The 14,925-nt window shown below is 46.1% G+C and overlaps 1 protein-coding gene across 2 annotated transcripts in view; it reads right to left on the bottom strand.

The window, feature by feature from the left end:
• The window catches only part of FOXK2 (forkhead box K2), a 71,592-nt gene that overhangs the window by 10,617 nt on the left and 46,050 nt on the right, over window positions 1-14,925 (bottom strand). For both annotated transcript variants that reach the window (XM_081219886.1, XM_081219887.1), the window contains exons 4-8: window positions 11,951-12,097; window positions 6,652-6,845; window positions 5,658-5,833; window positions 4,219-4,515; window positions 3,788-3,997 (exon numbers count right to left, since the gene is read on the bottom strand). In XM_081219886.1, the coding sequence (XP_081076012.1) occupies window positions 3,788-3,997; window positions 4,219-4,515; window positions 5,658-5,833; window positions 6,652-6,845; window positions 11,951-12,097 (1,024 nt within the window). The remainder of the gene's footprint in view (window positions 1-3,787; window positions 3,998-4,218; window positions 4,516-5,657; window positions 5,834-6,651; window positions 6,846-11,950; window positions 12,098-14,925) is intronic.

The following is a 14,925-nucleotide window of genomic DNA, read 5'->3' as shown; positions in this document are numbered from 1 at the left end:
AAAATACAGATGATTTGAACGCTAAGGAGACACTGGGTATAAAAGAATTATTGCCGGGACTTCCCTGGTGGCGCAGTGGTTAAGAATCCGCCTGCCAATACAGGGGACATGGGTTCGAGCCCAGGTCCGGGAAGATCCCACATGTTGCGGATCAACTAAGCCCGTGCGCCACGACTACTGAGCCTGCGCTCTAGAGCCCGCGAGCCACAACTGCTAAACCCGCGTGCCACAACTACTGCAGCCCGTATGCCTAGAGCCTGTGCTCTGCAACAAAGAGTAGCCCCCGCTCCCACAACTAGAGAAAGCCCGTGCACAGCAACGAAGACCCAACGCAGCCAGAAACTAACTAAAAGAATTATTGTTTATTTTTAAAACTATAACAGTGGTATTGTGCTTATATACTAAAAGAGAGTCCTTATCTTTAGAGATGCATGCCAAAACAGGGAAGGACGTGTCTGGATCTGGGTGGGAGCAGATGGGGCAGGTGGGGAATATGGAACAAGGCTGGTTGTGAATTAATTTTCAGAAAGTTTGTCATTTTCCATAATAAAAATTTAGAATACCAAAGCTTCTGATTTTCAAAATTCATTAGTACTAGGCACTGCTTCCCTTTCTTGAGAGTGACTTTCAAGGGTAAGGGAGGTCACAGCTGGGTCATACAGCATCCACATCACACCCAACAGCAGTTTTTAAAAAAAAACCACCATCAGAGTCTCCACTTGCCCATGGAATCTTTCTAAAAGCTGACCTGCCACCTCGTCCCTCCTCCCCTTTCTCAACAGCCTCTCTCTCACCCACTCAACTGGGCTGCTTTTGAGGATGCAAATGTCAAGATGGAGCATAAAACAAAGGAAGAGTGAGAACACTGGCACTGTGCACCTGACTTACTACCGACTAGACAGCAAATCCTCTTCTAGACCAAGTGATTTCCAAGTACAAGTTGGAGACTTTATCAAGGAGAACCAATAAAATTTCCCACAGATAATTCCCACTAAAAGATGATTAAAACCGGAAGGAGTTTTAGCATTTCTTCTACCCTTCCTTCTTCTGAGTGGGAACAAGGTTTCTCAGGGCTGACCCAGCACTTTGCCTACTGTTCCCAGCAGTGATCGTCAATATCATACAATAATTGTGTGCTTTTCTTTAAAGCCCGGATATATCGAGAAATGCATCTTTAATACTACCTATCTATCTATCTATCTATCTAGCTGTGCCATGCAGCTTGCAGGATCTTAGTTCCCTGACCAGGAATTGAACCCGGGTCCGTGGTAGTGAAAGCGTGCAGAGTCCTAACCACTGGACCGCCAGGGAATTCCCAAATACAATTTTTAAAGAATTGTAAGTTTGGTTTTGATCAATTCTATAGTTATAACAATTGATAAGTGAATCCTTATAGTCATAGACAATTCAATCTTTAATATTTCTCCATTTTATTATTGCAAAGAAAATATGTACTCAGTAAATGACATTTAAGCATAAAGTATGTGGCACTAGCACAAAATCTGTGGGGGACATGGGATTGAGCCACAAGGACTGGCGAGCCTGCCTGTCTGTGTGCTGATATGTGGGTGAGAAGGGGCATCAAATCAGAGCAATATTCAGAGCCAGGAGCACGTTTAAAAGAATAATGTAAGTTTTATTTTAAAACATCAGTATTGGGAATTCCCTGGTGGTCCAGTGGTTAGGACTCCGCACTTTCACTGCTGAGGGCTCAGGTTCAGTCCTGGTTGGGGAACTAAGATCCTGCAAGCTGTGCAGCACAGCCAAAAATAAAAATTAAAACAAATATTTTAAAATAAAACAACAGTATTTTCAATAGTGGAAAATTTAATTCCTTGCTTATTAAATTCATAAAGAAAAATTTTAGACACCAATTTAAATATGTGAAAGGGATACACAGTTTCTCAAACTCCTTAGACAGTGGCCATAAAAGGGCCCTGACCTGAACAGCGGTTCTCATAAGGTCTGGAACATGTGAGAAATGTACATTCTTGGGTCCCAGGCCAGACCTGCTCAGTTGGGGACTGTGGGAGGGAGCCCTTGAGTGATTCTAAGGCACATGGTATCTGGGAATCAACAGCCTACACCATGGCTTAAGACAGGGAAGAACGGCTCTGACCAGAAACAGACCGTCCACCTCTTGACACCACCTGCTCCCAGCCACACACAGGGCCACCAGGTTTGCCACATCTGGACCACCTGTGACAACCAAGTTATTCATGAAGAAAAGAAGAATAAGGCCTGAAAAACCCTTAGTTACTTAGGAGACACCGGGCTTGAGGAAGAAAGCATTTTAAATGGGCAACTGGTTGCAAACTTCTCAATTTATCCACAAGTGGCATGTTACCTATTACTTAAAAACAAAAATCTCTCAGTGGTTAGTTAGTCTTCCCTAGAAAAGGTTGCAGATATTGTTCGTCCATTAAATTAGGGGAGGAGCAAGGGGGAAGCGGAATCACATGAGGTGTCTGTCCCAGGTCTCTGTCCCTTAATAGCTCAGTAAGGAAGGATTCAGAGGTCAACACAATTAAGCCTTCTGTTCCCCACCCTCTTCCCAAGAAACTTTCTCTGGGCACAGAGAGCTACTTTGAGCCAGTAGCTTCTGATTCTACTGCTTGGAGTCCTGTAGTTGAATGACGACAGCCCACGTGTGTGGACAGCAAGCACTCCAAATGCCTGGGTGAAGACTCACTGCAAAGACGTCTGAACACCAGTTCCAAGGACCCCAAACTCCTGAGCTGACTTAACAGCCAGCTGGACTCCTACCCTTCACACTGCTCCACAGGACTGGGTGGAAGAAGGTTCTCTGTCCTCTGGTTTAACAGCCAAGCTCCCTTAGGCTCGTCCATGTCAGAACATCCGTGGGAGCTATGTGCACGGGGCTCCAGAGGGCTTTCAGAGCAAAGAGAACAGGAGACCAGCATTCTCCCCTTCCACCATCAGATACTCTCAAGCACAGCCCTGCCCCAGAGGAGGGCACCACCACTGGACAGATCAGCTGGGACAGCCCCCAGGTTGCTTCTAGGCCACACCCAGATGTCTACAAAAGGTGGGAGTATTTTCATCTCTCTAGATAAGAAAGTCCCCTACATACAAACCTTCAAGTTGCAAACTTTCAAGATGCAAGTGTGCATTCCATAAACGTCAGGCGTGGGTGAAATTGCAGCCTGCCCTCCGTCTCCTTTTGCTGTTGATCTTTCAGCTCTACCGCCTCCCACCTCCTCTCCCTCCTCCAGTCCGTAAAGTTTCTTGCCTGTTCACTCCATGCCAGCCCCTGTATGCCAGCTGTCGTACTGTACTACTGTACTTTTCAAGGTACTGTGCTGTAAGATTAAAAATGTTTTATTTTTTGTGTTTGCTTGTTTTTTATGTATTATATGTAGGAAAAGTTATTATAAACCTATTACAGTACAATACTATACAGCCAATTGTGTTAGTTGGGTACCTAGGCTAACTCTGTTGGACTTACGAGCAAATTAGACTTAAGAACGCGCTCTTGGAATGGAACTTGTTCATATGTAGGGGACTTACTATATTTAGAAATGCTTCTCTCTTCAGATGGCTCCTCCAATGGGAATCACATGGGAGCCAATTCCCACAGCCAATTCCCCGGTATCCTATAGCACTATTCAGTTTCCTATAGTTTAGAAATGCAAACATTTCTTCAGACAAAAAAATTAAAATTGTAACAGAATGAAAACCTTGAACACCACGCTTCATAAAAGGACAGCAGAGGACCTTTGCTCAAGTTGTTAGCACCCAGTAACCCACGGAGGACGCTGCTTACCATTATTCACCTGGCCGTGGACGGCGGCGGGGATTGGCACCACGTGAGTCCCGTTTTGTGTTACAGTTTTTATTGGAAGCTGGTGCTGACCTAGAGGTGCCTGCTGCACTATGGTGACCGTCTGGACAGGGGTGGTCTGTGACGTCTGAATGATCCGGCCAGCGGCACCTAGTGTGGCATGGCTAATCGCAGGAATAGGTTCTACTTTCACTAAATTCAAAGAAAAGGAAAAGAGAAAAAATGACACCAACTAATATTACCAGGTAGCTTACAGAAATCTCACTAGTTTGAAGTACAACAAACCAGGCGGTGAGCAGCCCTGCTCCAGCACAACGTTACATAACATGTTAGCAAGGGGGTCAGGATGAACGAGGCTGGCGGGTTTCTAAGAGCTTGAAAAGCTGCCCGAAGTGACTGCTTCCGCTGCTCACCTTTTACTTCTCTGTGGTCTCCATTCTCCTGTGGCTCTGCCTTAGGGGGGGCCAGCACGGCCGCCTGAGTGACCACGGCCTGTCCTGCGACGGTGTACGTGTTTGCCGGGGCCAGTCCGGCCACGCTGGTGACAGACACCGCTGGGATCTGGTGGACGACGTGAACCGTCTGCACGACGGGCTGCTGGGAGGTCGAGGTGGTCACAGGGGCGGCGACAGTGTAGGTAACAGGCTTGATCGTCGGTGGCAGTGGTCGCTGCACGGCGATTAAGACAGGCTGACTAGACAGAGGTGAGCCTACCGAGGACGGGAGTGGAGGTGAGGCTCATACATCCCAAACCAACTAACTACGACCCCTCACTAGCAACATGCAGACTGATTTAAGAAAACAGGACATGGCCCCTTTCGCCTGGTAATAATAAAGTCATTCATGATGAAAGAAATGACATATTTAATGGGGATATTTAACGTGTATCTAACTGCTAAAAAGGCAATCTCTGCTTTGTTCAGATTTCTTTTCTTTGTTTTTGGCCGCACCACGCAGTACGCGGTACTCCCAGACCAGGGATCGAACCCGGGCCCCCTGCAGTGGAAGCACGGAGTCTTAACCACTGGACCGCCCGGGAACTGCCTGTTCAGATTTCTTACAACACCTCTTCCCACAGTTCTCTCATCATGAAAAAGAAAACCTCAACACAAGATATGGGAAGAAGCTGCCCAACGAAGCCTGAAGGAGGGGGCCGTGTTCCCTAAGACCAAAGTCTCCATCTCACGATGGGTGCAGAGGCGCAGGAGGTGTGGCGACGGCGCTGGCAGCCAGCAGCTCTGCCAGCCTCTGTTCTTCCTGATTTGGGCGTTTGGGCTCCAGCAACAGGAATGGGGGCTGGCAGGGGGTGTGGCCAGCACAGCCAGGAATTCCAATATACCAAAATGCACACTTTGCCAACCAACTAGGAACCATAACAGAATTACTTTGGACACATTTTCACACTACTTTTTTTTTTTTTAATTCCCCAGGGCACATATTTTTATTCTACATTGCGACTTTGTAAGTACACTGAGAAATGCTCACCTATTCATTAAAAAGACATTTTTTTTTGCTGCTAACGTCTACTTCGTCTAATTTATGTTATTTCTTTACGAGGGGAGTCTTTTTCATAGATTTTTGAATGATGAAGCAACTAAGAAACAGGTTAATTCTAAAATTTTTCAGGCACCTACAGAGTCATAAAAGAATGTTGACTGATTTTTTTCTTTTTAAGCGCAGTGCAATTAATTTTTCAGAGCCTATAAAATAACATTCAGGTACTATGCCGAAAATATCAGGCACGAGGTGCAAGGAATCCCAGGCCTCTTGCTATTTCTTCTCTGATGAGACTGGCTCACATGCTCATCCGACCCAGCCCTCTCCCACCACACTTGCCCTCTGCACATCTCACCTGGTGCACTCTGGGCAAACCGTGCCTCCTGGATGACAGCGAGTTTGGGCTGTGAGGCACCAGGCTCGGGCTCCAGAGGGGCCGGTGAACCTTCCCTCGACAGGCTCTCGGGGGTCTGGGCGCCACTGGAGTGCGCAGACAGCACTCCAGCATGGTTGGGAGAGGCTGGGGCGCTTCTGTATGACCAAGAAGAAGACAGTGGAGTTTACAGGTAAAGCACTCATAAAGCTGCCTTGTTTGAATAGGCGTAGTTTGCAAAAACAAAGGTGTCATGTGTCTTCTGCCAACCAACTACAGTTCCATAAGTCTTACTTTAGATGTGATGCCTGTGACCTGAGACGGACACTCAGCGAGGCTGGCATGGCTGTGACAGAGCCACTGTATGCAGGGCGCCGCTGCTCCACACCCAGCACAGGCCGCACAGCATGGGGCGGGACTGGTTGCTTCCCTGAGCAGCTCCCATCCACAGCCAGGCAGCAGGAGCCAGCAGCGTGCGAGCCGGCTGGGGCTCAAGACTTAACGTTACAGTCATTTCTTTTTTTGTTTAAAAACAGAAATCTACTAATGGAGCTAAAAATATGGATTTTAAAATCGGGCAATTAACACTGTATAAACCAATCTTGAGTTTAAGCAGCTAAGATGTAGCTTTAAAGAGCTTTTCACATCCAAGAAAAAGGAAAAAACATTATTCATCAACGTGGCATCGTGATATTGCCGACTCATCATATTGACAATATGCATTCAACAAAGCAACAATGTTACACAGGAATAAAATTTAAGTAAAACTTTATAATCTGAATTGTTTCAGACCACTAGAAACAAAAATACAATGGGTGGCATCCAACACTTTTTTTTTTTCCAAATCCCCAACCCAACATTTAATCATAATGCATTTGGTAATTCCTTCATTTTCAAAAGGAAAATTTACCAATACATCAAAGGTAAATTTACTGACCATTAAATGAGGTCTTTTTGTTTTGTCTTTTTTCCTTACCTAGACGAGAGCGGTCCCAGAGGGGTTCTAAAGCAAGGCACGCCCCTAGGCCGTCTTTTCCTAAAAGCCTGCTCTATTAATTTGCTTTCAGAGGCAGGATCTATCCTCCAGAATGAGCCTTTGCCTGGTTCTTCCTGGGAACGTGGTACTTTGATGAAATAACGATTCAGAGAGAGATTGTGGCGAATTGAATTCTATGAAACATAAAAAAATACGTAGAATTCATATATTTCTTTGCTGAGAAATAAAAATGTGCCCCAGTTTTAGTGCCCTGCAAAGGTCCTGCAGCTCTGTGCTGGAAGGAACCGGCCCTCCCCAAAGTGAAGGAGGAGCTGCGGGGTATGACTACTCAAGTGGCTGCGACGTGGCTTCTACAGAGGAAAAGACACAAGGACACGGGGCACTGTGAACAGCATGGCAGGATGGGCACAGGAGGCAAGGAAGGGAACTGGGGAACGGGGAAGGGGTGAGAAATCTATACCACACGGAAAGAGGCTATTTCCAACAGGAAAGACATCAACTTCCACCTTTTTACCAGGTAGGAAATCAAGGGCTATCACTGTGACCTCTCCCTGTTTGGAGAAGGACAGCGCTGAGATCCACTATTCCTTTAAAATACTTTTTTAAGCACAAAATTAGCTTATAGAAACCGTCACAGCCTTTAAAATGAATAAATATAGCATAAGGTATTTGGCAAACCAGCAAAGGAGAAAAAATGAGCCAAAGTTTGAGAAATATTATTGACACCATCTTCCCGTAAAAGAACTTCTATATACTTTGATTCTCAAAATAATATTGTGAGGCACACTGAGAAAATTTTTCTCAATTCCTAAGTCCATTCTTCTTTCTATTACAAAAAGCTCAGCTCACAGTTTACATGTGATTTGAGGACAGCTCCCTGATGCACCGAAATCTGAGACCTACGAAAGGTCAGGAAAAGCTGGATGGAAGCCCTGCATTCAGATCCTTTCAGCATTTACATTAATGCTTAAATTTAAAATTAATAAATTAAACTATTAAAGTTTCAACCCAAACTAAAATTCTGGCTATCCAAAAATCATTTCTAAGTTCTCCAACTAACTTTCTAATAGAACTGCTAGTCACGACCTGAAATTCTGAATTCCCAGAGGTGGCTCAGAAATCAAAACATGTCAAATACTACCTTACAGCCAATCTAAGGGACTATTCAAGAACCAGACCAGTCACAGGCCATGACGAACCACCAATGCTTGTGGATGCCAGTCACCTCATTGGCAACATGAAGGGACAGGCTAAGCTATGTCTGTGATTTGTGAGATTGTTTGTAAGTAGATGTAGTATATTAGATTTAGAATATATGCATAACCACAGATACCTGCTATGACGTTTTATCATAGGGTTTGGCTGATAACCAACCAACACTTACCAACCCCTCCAGAAAATCGAATATGTTATTGATGCCCCCATCAAGACAGAGAAGGCAATCCTTCTCCATCTGCATTCAGACCTTTAGAGTGTGGAGTAGAAGGCAGATTCTAAGAAAAAAGACTGAGAAGAGCCAGCCCAGATCATGACACTGGAGGACACTCTCACTGTGAACTGTGGGTGAGGGTCCAGAGTTCCTGACTGCACCGTGGGAGGCTGGCACCCAGATGGGAGCTCAGAAGTGACCACTAAGCCACAGTGCTGGGTGACACGTGACAAGGGAGGTGCCGAGCCTCAAGTGAAGGCTGGAACTGCACTGACTGAGGTGGAGGAGGTTCACATGCATGTTGTTAGGAGGAGAAAGGGAGGTTAGCACAGTGGGAATCTGGAGGCAGAGTGCTACTTCAGGGGACTGGGCACTAGGATTTCTACCCACTGACAAAGGTCAGGACCAGGATCAGCAATACAGCTGTTCCGTTAACCCTCACACCACGGACAAACTGTACAGTTAAGTCCTTAGGTCAGGGAGTTGCTATTTTCTGTTCTGAAAATGTAACAGAACCCAGTCTGCACCATCAAAAGAGGGTCTAACGTCCTCTGCGCTCTGACAACAATCTCACAGACAAATGAGCCCAATTACTGGTCACCTGTGATTCTCCAGCCAACAAGACTCTAGAAAACACGAAGAGGTAATAAGAGATATTTAATGTATAAACAGACAGAATAAATAATTGTATTTCTAAGGTAATTTAAGGCCTTTGTAATTTGATCAAACCAAGCTATATACATTTAAACCACACTGATTCAATTCCAGTGACTCAAATTATTTTAAAGTATTCAGAGAGAAGGCAGGTTATTATTTAAAACTAAATACGAAGAAAAGGATCTGCAATACTGTGCACATTCTCTTTCCCCCACATTCTCCCCAGTAGGGGCTGCTTCCCAGAACCCAGCTGACAGAGGGGAAGGTGCGGAGCTGCTCCCTCGCGCCTGCTCTGTGATGTCCTCCCTGAGCGCCTCCAGCCTCCCTGCCCATAACCTACACTTCTCGTGGGCAGTGTGTGTCTGTCAGTCCTACTCAGCACTGAGCATTTGCCAGTGTGTATTCAGCACAGTAAGGACTTGTAAAGAAATTTAAGGGAAGGACCTTCCAGAGCAGAGTCCAGTGTGCACGGTGCGCGTGAGCACAAGTCACTCCCTCTACTTTCAGAAACCAGCTCTGGTCCTTTCAGAGGCCAAGAGCTCCAGAATTCTCAAACTTTTCAGTCACAACAAATACCTCAATTCTGAGCGGGGTAAAATTATAAGTCATAACAAAGTAAAACATTTTGGCATAAGTATGCAACCAAAAGAGATATGCTATCTTTCCAGCTAGTGTTACTCAGACCATCTTGCTTTATCCTCAGATTTGCTCCAGATTAGTCAAAAAGCTTTTGGCATGGGCAGACTGCAAAATGCCAAAAGCCAGTCTGAAAGGAGCCATGGATTTCCATTAAGTGCTCAGAACTGGCATGGTGGGAAGTGTCCGCAGGCGTCATCTTAGGAACTGAGGCCGAGCAAGGGGCTCAAGCACCGGGACCTGAGCTCTGAGAAGCATGGCACTGCCATCTCCCCTGCCCCACTGGGGAGGGCAGGATGCAGTCTGCAAATCCACACTTGAAAAATGGGCTGTTTTGGTTGACAGCTGTTGTTTTTTTTCTCAAAAGAAAAAGGATATGGGTCTTTGATGAAACAAGGTTGCAAAATAGAAGGCTTTTTGTTTTCAGCCAGGAGAGAGGGAATGGGAATGAGCCTTCTGCGTAGAGTCTGTAAGTGCAGTCCCTCAGGATGGGCGGCTCAGACAGTCCCATGACAGAAAAGGACACATGCGGGCATGCTGGGGAGAGCAAGGACTGCTGAGGACAGGAATTTGAGTGCATATCCATGAATTAAAGGAGGGCTGGAGCAAGAAAGCCCTTTCTCGCTAAAATAGCTGGAGCAGGAGGTGTGAAATGTCCCAGGAACAGCCTTACACAGGCAAGAGGCGCAGTCACCCTTACGAACTTTTATCTGGACAGAAAAGAAGATGTTTCAATAAAAACAAGCGTTAATGACAGTTCAGTAAAGAGGGTGTTTATGACTCTCAGTTCTAAGTGGGCTGTGAAGCCACTTCAGGAGCCAGCAGCAATCAGTGTACTCAGGGGTCACCTCCGCAGGCCTCGCCTCTCTGTGATCACGGCCCCTCCTGACTGACTCACTCCCCAGGACCCCGAGGCAAGGAGGAGGTCGCCCTTCAGCCTTCAGTCTTCTTTAGCAAGAAAACCCTGTGATGCACGGAATCAGTTCTCCCGTAAATGGATGCTACAAAGCACAGGGAAATACAACCAGAAGGGAAACACACCACTGAAAGTCTGGCCAGGCTTTTCAGAAACACTCACTCCCATTACAACCCAGCTCACTGGCATTTCAAATCATCAGAATTCTACACACAGCTCCTGGACAGGACACTCTGTGACAGACCTCACCTGTCTGTGCCCAGGGAGCTGTGTGACATGGACATGGATATAGACTGTCGTCTGCTTCTGCTGCTTTTGTTTTTCATTTTCTTTGAAGCACAAGCTCACTGTTACAGATTAAAATACGGTAAGTACTGCTGGGACCTAATTGTTCATCATCGTAAGATAACTGCCAGGTAGCTGGATACAGAAGTGTTCTCCCGAGCCACTGTTTCCCTCATGGCCAACTAAGAAATGCCACCTTGCTGTGAACAGCAAGGTGGGCAGGGCACAGATGCTCCAAGCCAGGAGGATAGGCTAGGTCTCATTTTGTACCTTTAGTCTTTACATGACTAAAGACCCCTTACAGAGGAAATAGCCAGGATTTGGCTGGAACACTATTTTTATTACAACATGTTTATACATCTGCAGGTAGAAGAAAAGTTTTTACCCTCCGTTAAACAGAATGGCTTACCCCACCCCCCCGCCCACATCACTTGATTATGGTTATGGTTCAACAGATGCATTTTTCAAAGGATCATTTACTCATTAAGCCTCAAAGGAATTCTGTAGACATTCCTGGTTACTTAATAAATTCAAAATATGTAAATGTATGTTTCTTCTCTCTTTTGTGATGCTTTTACTATTCCATACTTCAAACTTACCCTTTCCCATACTGTCTGAATTAGTGAGGTCCTGCTAAACACCTAGTAAATGGCCACACATAACACAGACACGCAGAACAAGGAAAAACATACACAATGTAGAGGTTTAAAAATTAAACTAAATTAAAAAGCTAAACAATGGAAATACTATGCACCAATTTCAAAGTGTCCTCTGAGGAGGCCTGGATTCACAGACAGCCTAGGAATAGGCTGGAAGTACAGGTGGACAATTGAAACAGGGCAGCGCTGTGTTCATCTGTTTTGTATACTGGCCAACTGGAGGAGGTATCTTTTGAAGAAAGGGTTCCTCAGTAAAACAGTTTGAAAACCATCTCTGTGCAAACTTCAAAAAGCTACGTATGTCAGCAGACGTATAGCTAAGGAAGACAGAAGAATGCCAAAGTAAATGGATGGACAGGATTTTTAACTCTCCCTCACCTTAGACACATGAACTGCACTGGTCCAAGAGAAACATCTCAAACGATCCACACTTTTCCCATCCATGGAGACCGTAACAGTAAGAAACAGTGCTGAGATTTCTTCTAGAACCACTATTCCTCCCACTCTGCACTAAGGAGGTCAGAGAGAGCGTGGCGACAGCAGGGCTCTTCCTTCCTCGGCACAAGAGACCCTCACTCGTCTCAGTCTACCTGTGCCCCAGCTACATACATAGCAGCTCAGTTCTCTTCTCATTTGCCAACCAGCATCTACGAGACATGTAACAGAAACATCTAATAACAACTGAAATGGATTTACCTGCCAGCCCTTGTCCGCAGTCCTGTAGTAGGGATAGTTTTTCGTGATGTGCGTATAAATTCCATTTAGGGTGAGTTGTTTATCAGGAGCCATCGTAATTGCTTGTACGATTAATTGTGCATAGGAATAAGGTGGCTTTGAATCATCCTGTGTTTAAGTTTAAAAAAAAAAGTATTGAAGTTATCAAAATTTTTACTAAAATTCAGGATTCTTGACATTTTTGAGCATTCCTATGATAATGCTTAGTTTTCCTTCCTACAGAAGTAATCTAACATGATGGGGGGAACTCCCTGGCAGTCCAGTGGTTAAGACACAGCGCTCTCACTGCTGAGGGCCCAGGTTTGATCTGTGGTCAGGGAACTAAAATCCCACAAGCCACGTGGCAGGGGGAAGAAAAAAAAGTAATATAATATGATGGGAAAACATCTGGAAAATTGGGAGGAAGCAAATGGATGCATGTAGAGCAGCATAAAAAAGAACATTAAAACCACATAAGGAAAAAGTCCAAATGGTAAAAATGAAAAGAATAAGAAAATGAGAAAAGCTGCCTCACCTCAGCAGGGTCCACAGCATGCACACTAAACCATGCCAGAGGCCCATCACGTGGCTCTAGCAGTCAAGGGAAGAGCTGGGCCAGGACAGTGGTGGCAAAGGGTGGAGTGAGCCACCCTCTCTCAGGCCCCTGTGGGGGTCCTCATACACACAAGGAGATGGGGCAAGAATGCTGAACACCCCAGCGCCGGAGTGAGGACCACTCAGAAACAAGTGTCCATCAAGAGGCCCCTCCTGTAAGAAAACCCCACGCAGAGGAGAGCACCAGGAGCCAGACACAGGGTCCCCACACCGGGGTCCAAGGCACTCGGGCAGGCGTTGTTCAGGTGTACAGGGCTGCCATGCACACCGCAGGATGTTGGCGTTCCTGGTCCCAGCACACTCAAGGCCACCAGTGGCTCTTTGCCATTGTGACAACTCAGAACCCCATACACATGCACAAGGCCACTGGGGAGACGGTGCACCTCTGGCTGTGAACTGGGAAATACACATATCAACAGAGAAACCACAAAACCTAACGCTGAATGTAAACAGTAAGCTGCAAAAGAACACATTCAAGATGACACTCCTTATATGAGGTTTAGAAATGAACAATTTAGATACTGTTTAGAGATAAATACAAATAGGCAGACAAGCAGAGGACTGTAGGATGGGTGAGGAAGGAAAGTGAAGTGCCAAAGAACGGAATGCAGGCTTCACCTGTACAGGCTAACTTTAGTCCTGACAGCTGGCCGTGGGCATGTGCTCTGCACTGGAAGACTGAACTACCTGTTATCCCAGCACCCCACTTTTATTTACTTTTTTTTTTTTTTCTTTTGCAGCACGCAGGCCTCTCACTGTTGTGGCCTCTCCCGTTGCGGAGCACAGGCTCCGGATGCACAGGCTCAGCGGCCATGGCTCACGGGCCCAGCCGCTCTGTGGCATGTGGGATCTTCCCGGACCGGGGCACTAACCTGTGTCCCCTGCATCGGCAGGCGGACTCTCAACCACTGCGCCACCAGGGAAGCCCCATTTTTTATTTTTTAAAATATTTATTTATTTGGCTGCACCAGGCCTTAATTGTGGCATGTGGGTGTGGCCTGCGGGATCTTCATTGTGACGTGCGGGATCATTAGCTGCGTCATGCAGGATCTTTCATTAGTTGCGGCATGTGGGATCTCTTTTAAGTTCGTGTGGGATCTAGTCCCCTGACCAGGAATTGAAGCCGGGCCCCCTGAATTGGGAGTCTGAGCCACAGGATCACCAGGGAAGTCCGTTAGCACCCCATCCATCCATTCACTCATTCACTCATTCATTAATTTATTTATTAATGGCTGCACTGGGTCTTTGCTGCTGCGCACAGGCTCTCTCTAGTTGCGGCGAGTGGGGGTTACTCTTCGTTGCAGTGCACGGGCTTCTCATTGCGGTGGCTTCCCTTTGCTGTGGAGCACGGGCTCTAGGCGCGTGGGCTTCAGTAGTTCTGGCACTCGGGCTCAGCAGCTGTGGTTCGCGGGCTCTAGAGGGCAGGCTCAGTAGTTGTGGCTCACAGGCTTATTTGCTCAGCGGCATGTGGGATCTTCCTGGACCAGGGCTCGAACCCGTGTCCCCTGCACTGGTAGGCTGATTCTTAACCACTGCACCACCAGGGAAGTCCCCAGCACCCCACTTTTAAATAGCTGATATTTCCTGAGCACTTGGACCAGGCTCTGCCCTGTCTGTCCCCTGAGGGAGCTCACACTGAGTTACAGGAAAGGGACGGTGGAATGGCTGAGCTGGAGTCCACACAAGGTGAGAGTACAAAGCCTTCCTCACTGTGCCTATGCTGCTGTGTTTCCTTGTTATCTTTCTTCTATACATTTCGATTTTTTAAAAAAGCTTTTTTATACTGAAAAACGTAATACAGACAGGAAAGTCCATAATACATCCATATCAGGTAAAAACAAAATTTTGTAAAATGAACAACAGTACAACCAACACTAGGTCAAGAGAGAACACAGCCCACGTATCAGTAGCTTCCTCACGCCCCCTCTGCCTCCCAGAGAGGCCACCACTATTCCTGACATTTTATACTAATCATAACCTTACTGTGACTTAAGTCTTAGCATCTAAGAATGCATCTTGAAACAATTTAGTTTTGCCTGGTTTTAAACAGGCAAATGGACTATGGACAAAAATGGAACCAACAGGGGGTGCCCCTCTGTGTCTGCCCCCGCCCAGCACCCTGTGCAAGAGGCTCCTGGCTGCTGTGGAGAGACAGTGCCCAGCCACAGCTTATCCATTCCCATGGCTATGACGTGTCCTATGACACGAATATACCACATTTTATAAATACATGAAGTAACACTATGCCTGGTTTTATTTTATTTTTTCACGTAGCATTATATCAAGAGCACTTCCATATCAGTAACTATGTCACATAATATCCCCTTACTTAATCATTCTTC

Source organism: Mesoplodon bidens, assembly GCF_964165515.1.
Source record: "Mesoplodon bidens genome assembly, chromosome: 19".
Taxonomy (NCBI): domain Eukaryota; kingdom Metazoa; phylum Chordata; class Mammalia; order Artiodactyla; family Ziphiidae; genus Mesoplodon; species Mesoplodon bidens.
The sequence above is the reverse complement of the archived record's forward strand: the minus strand, read 5'-3'. Positions and strand labels throughout refer to the sequence as shown.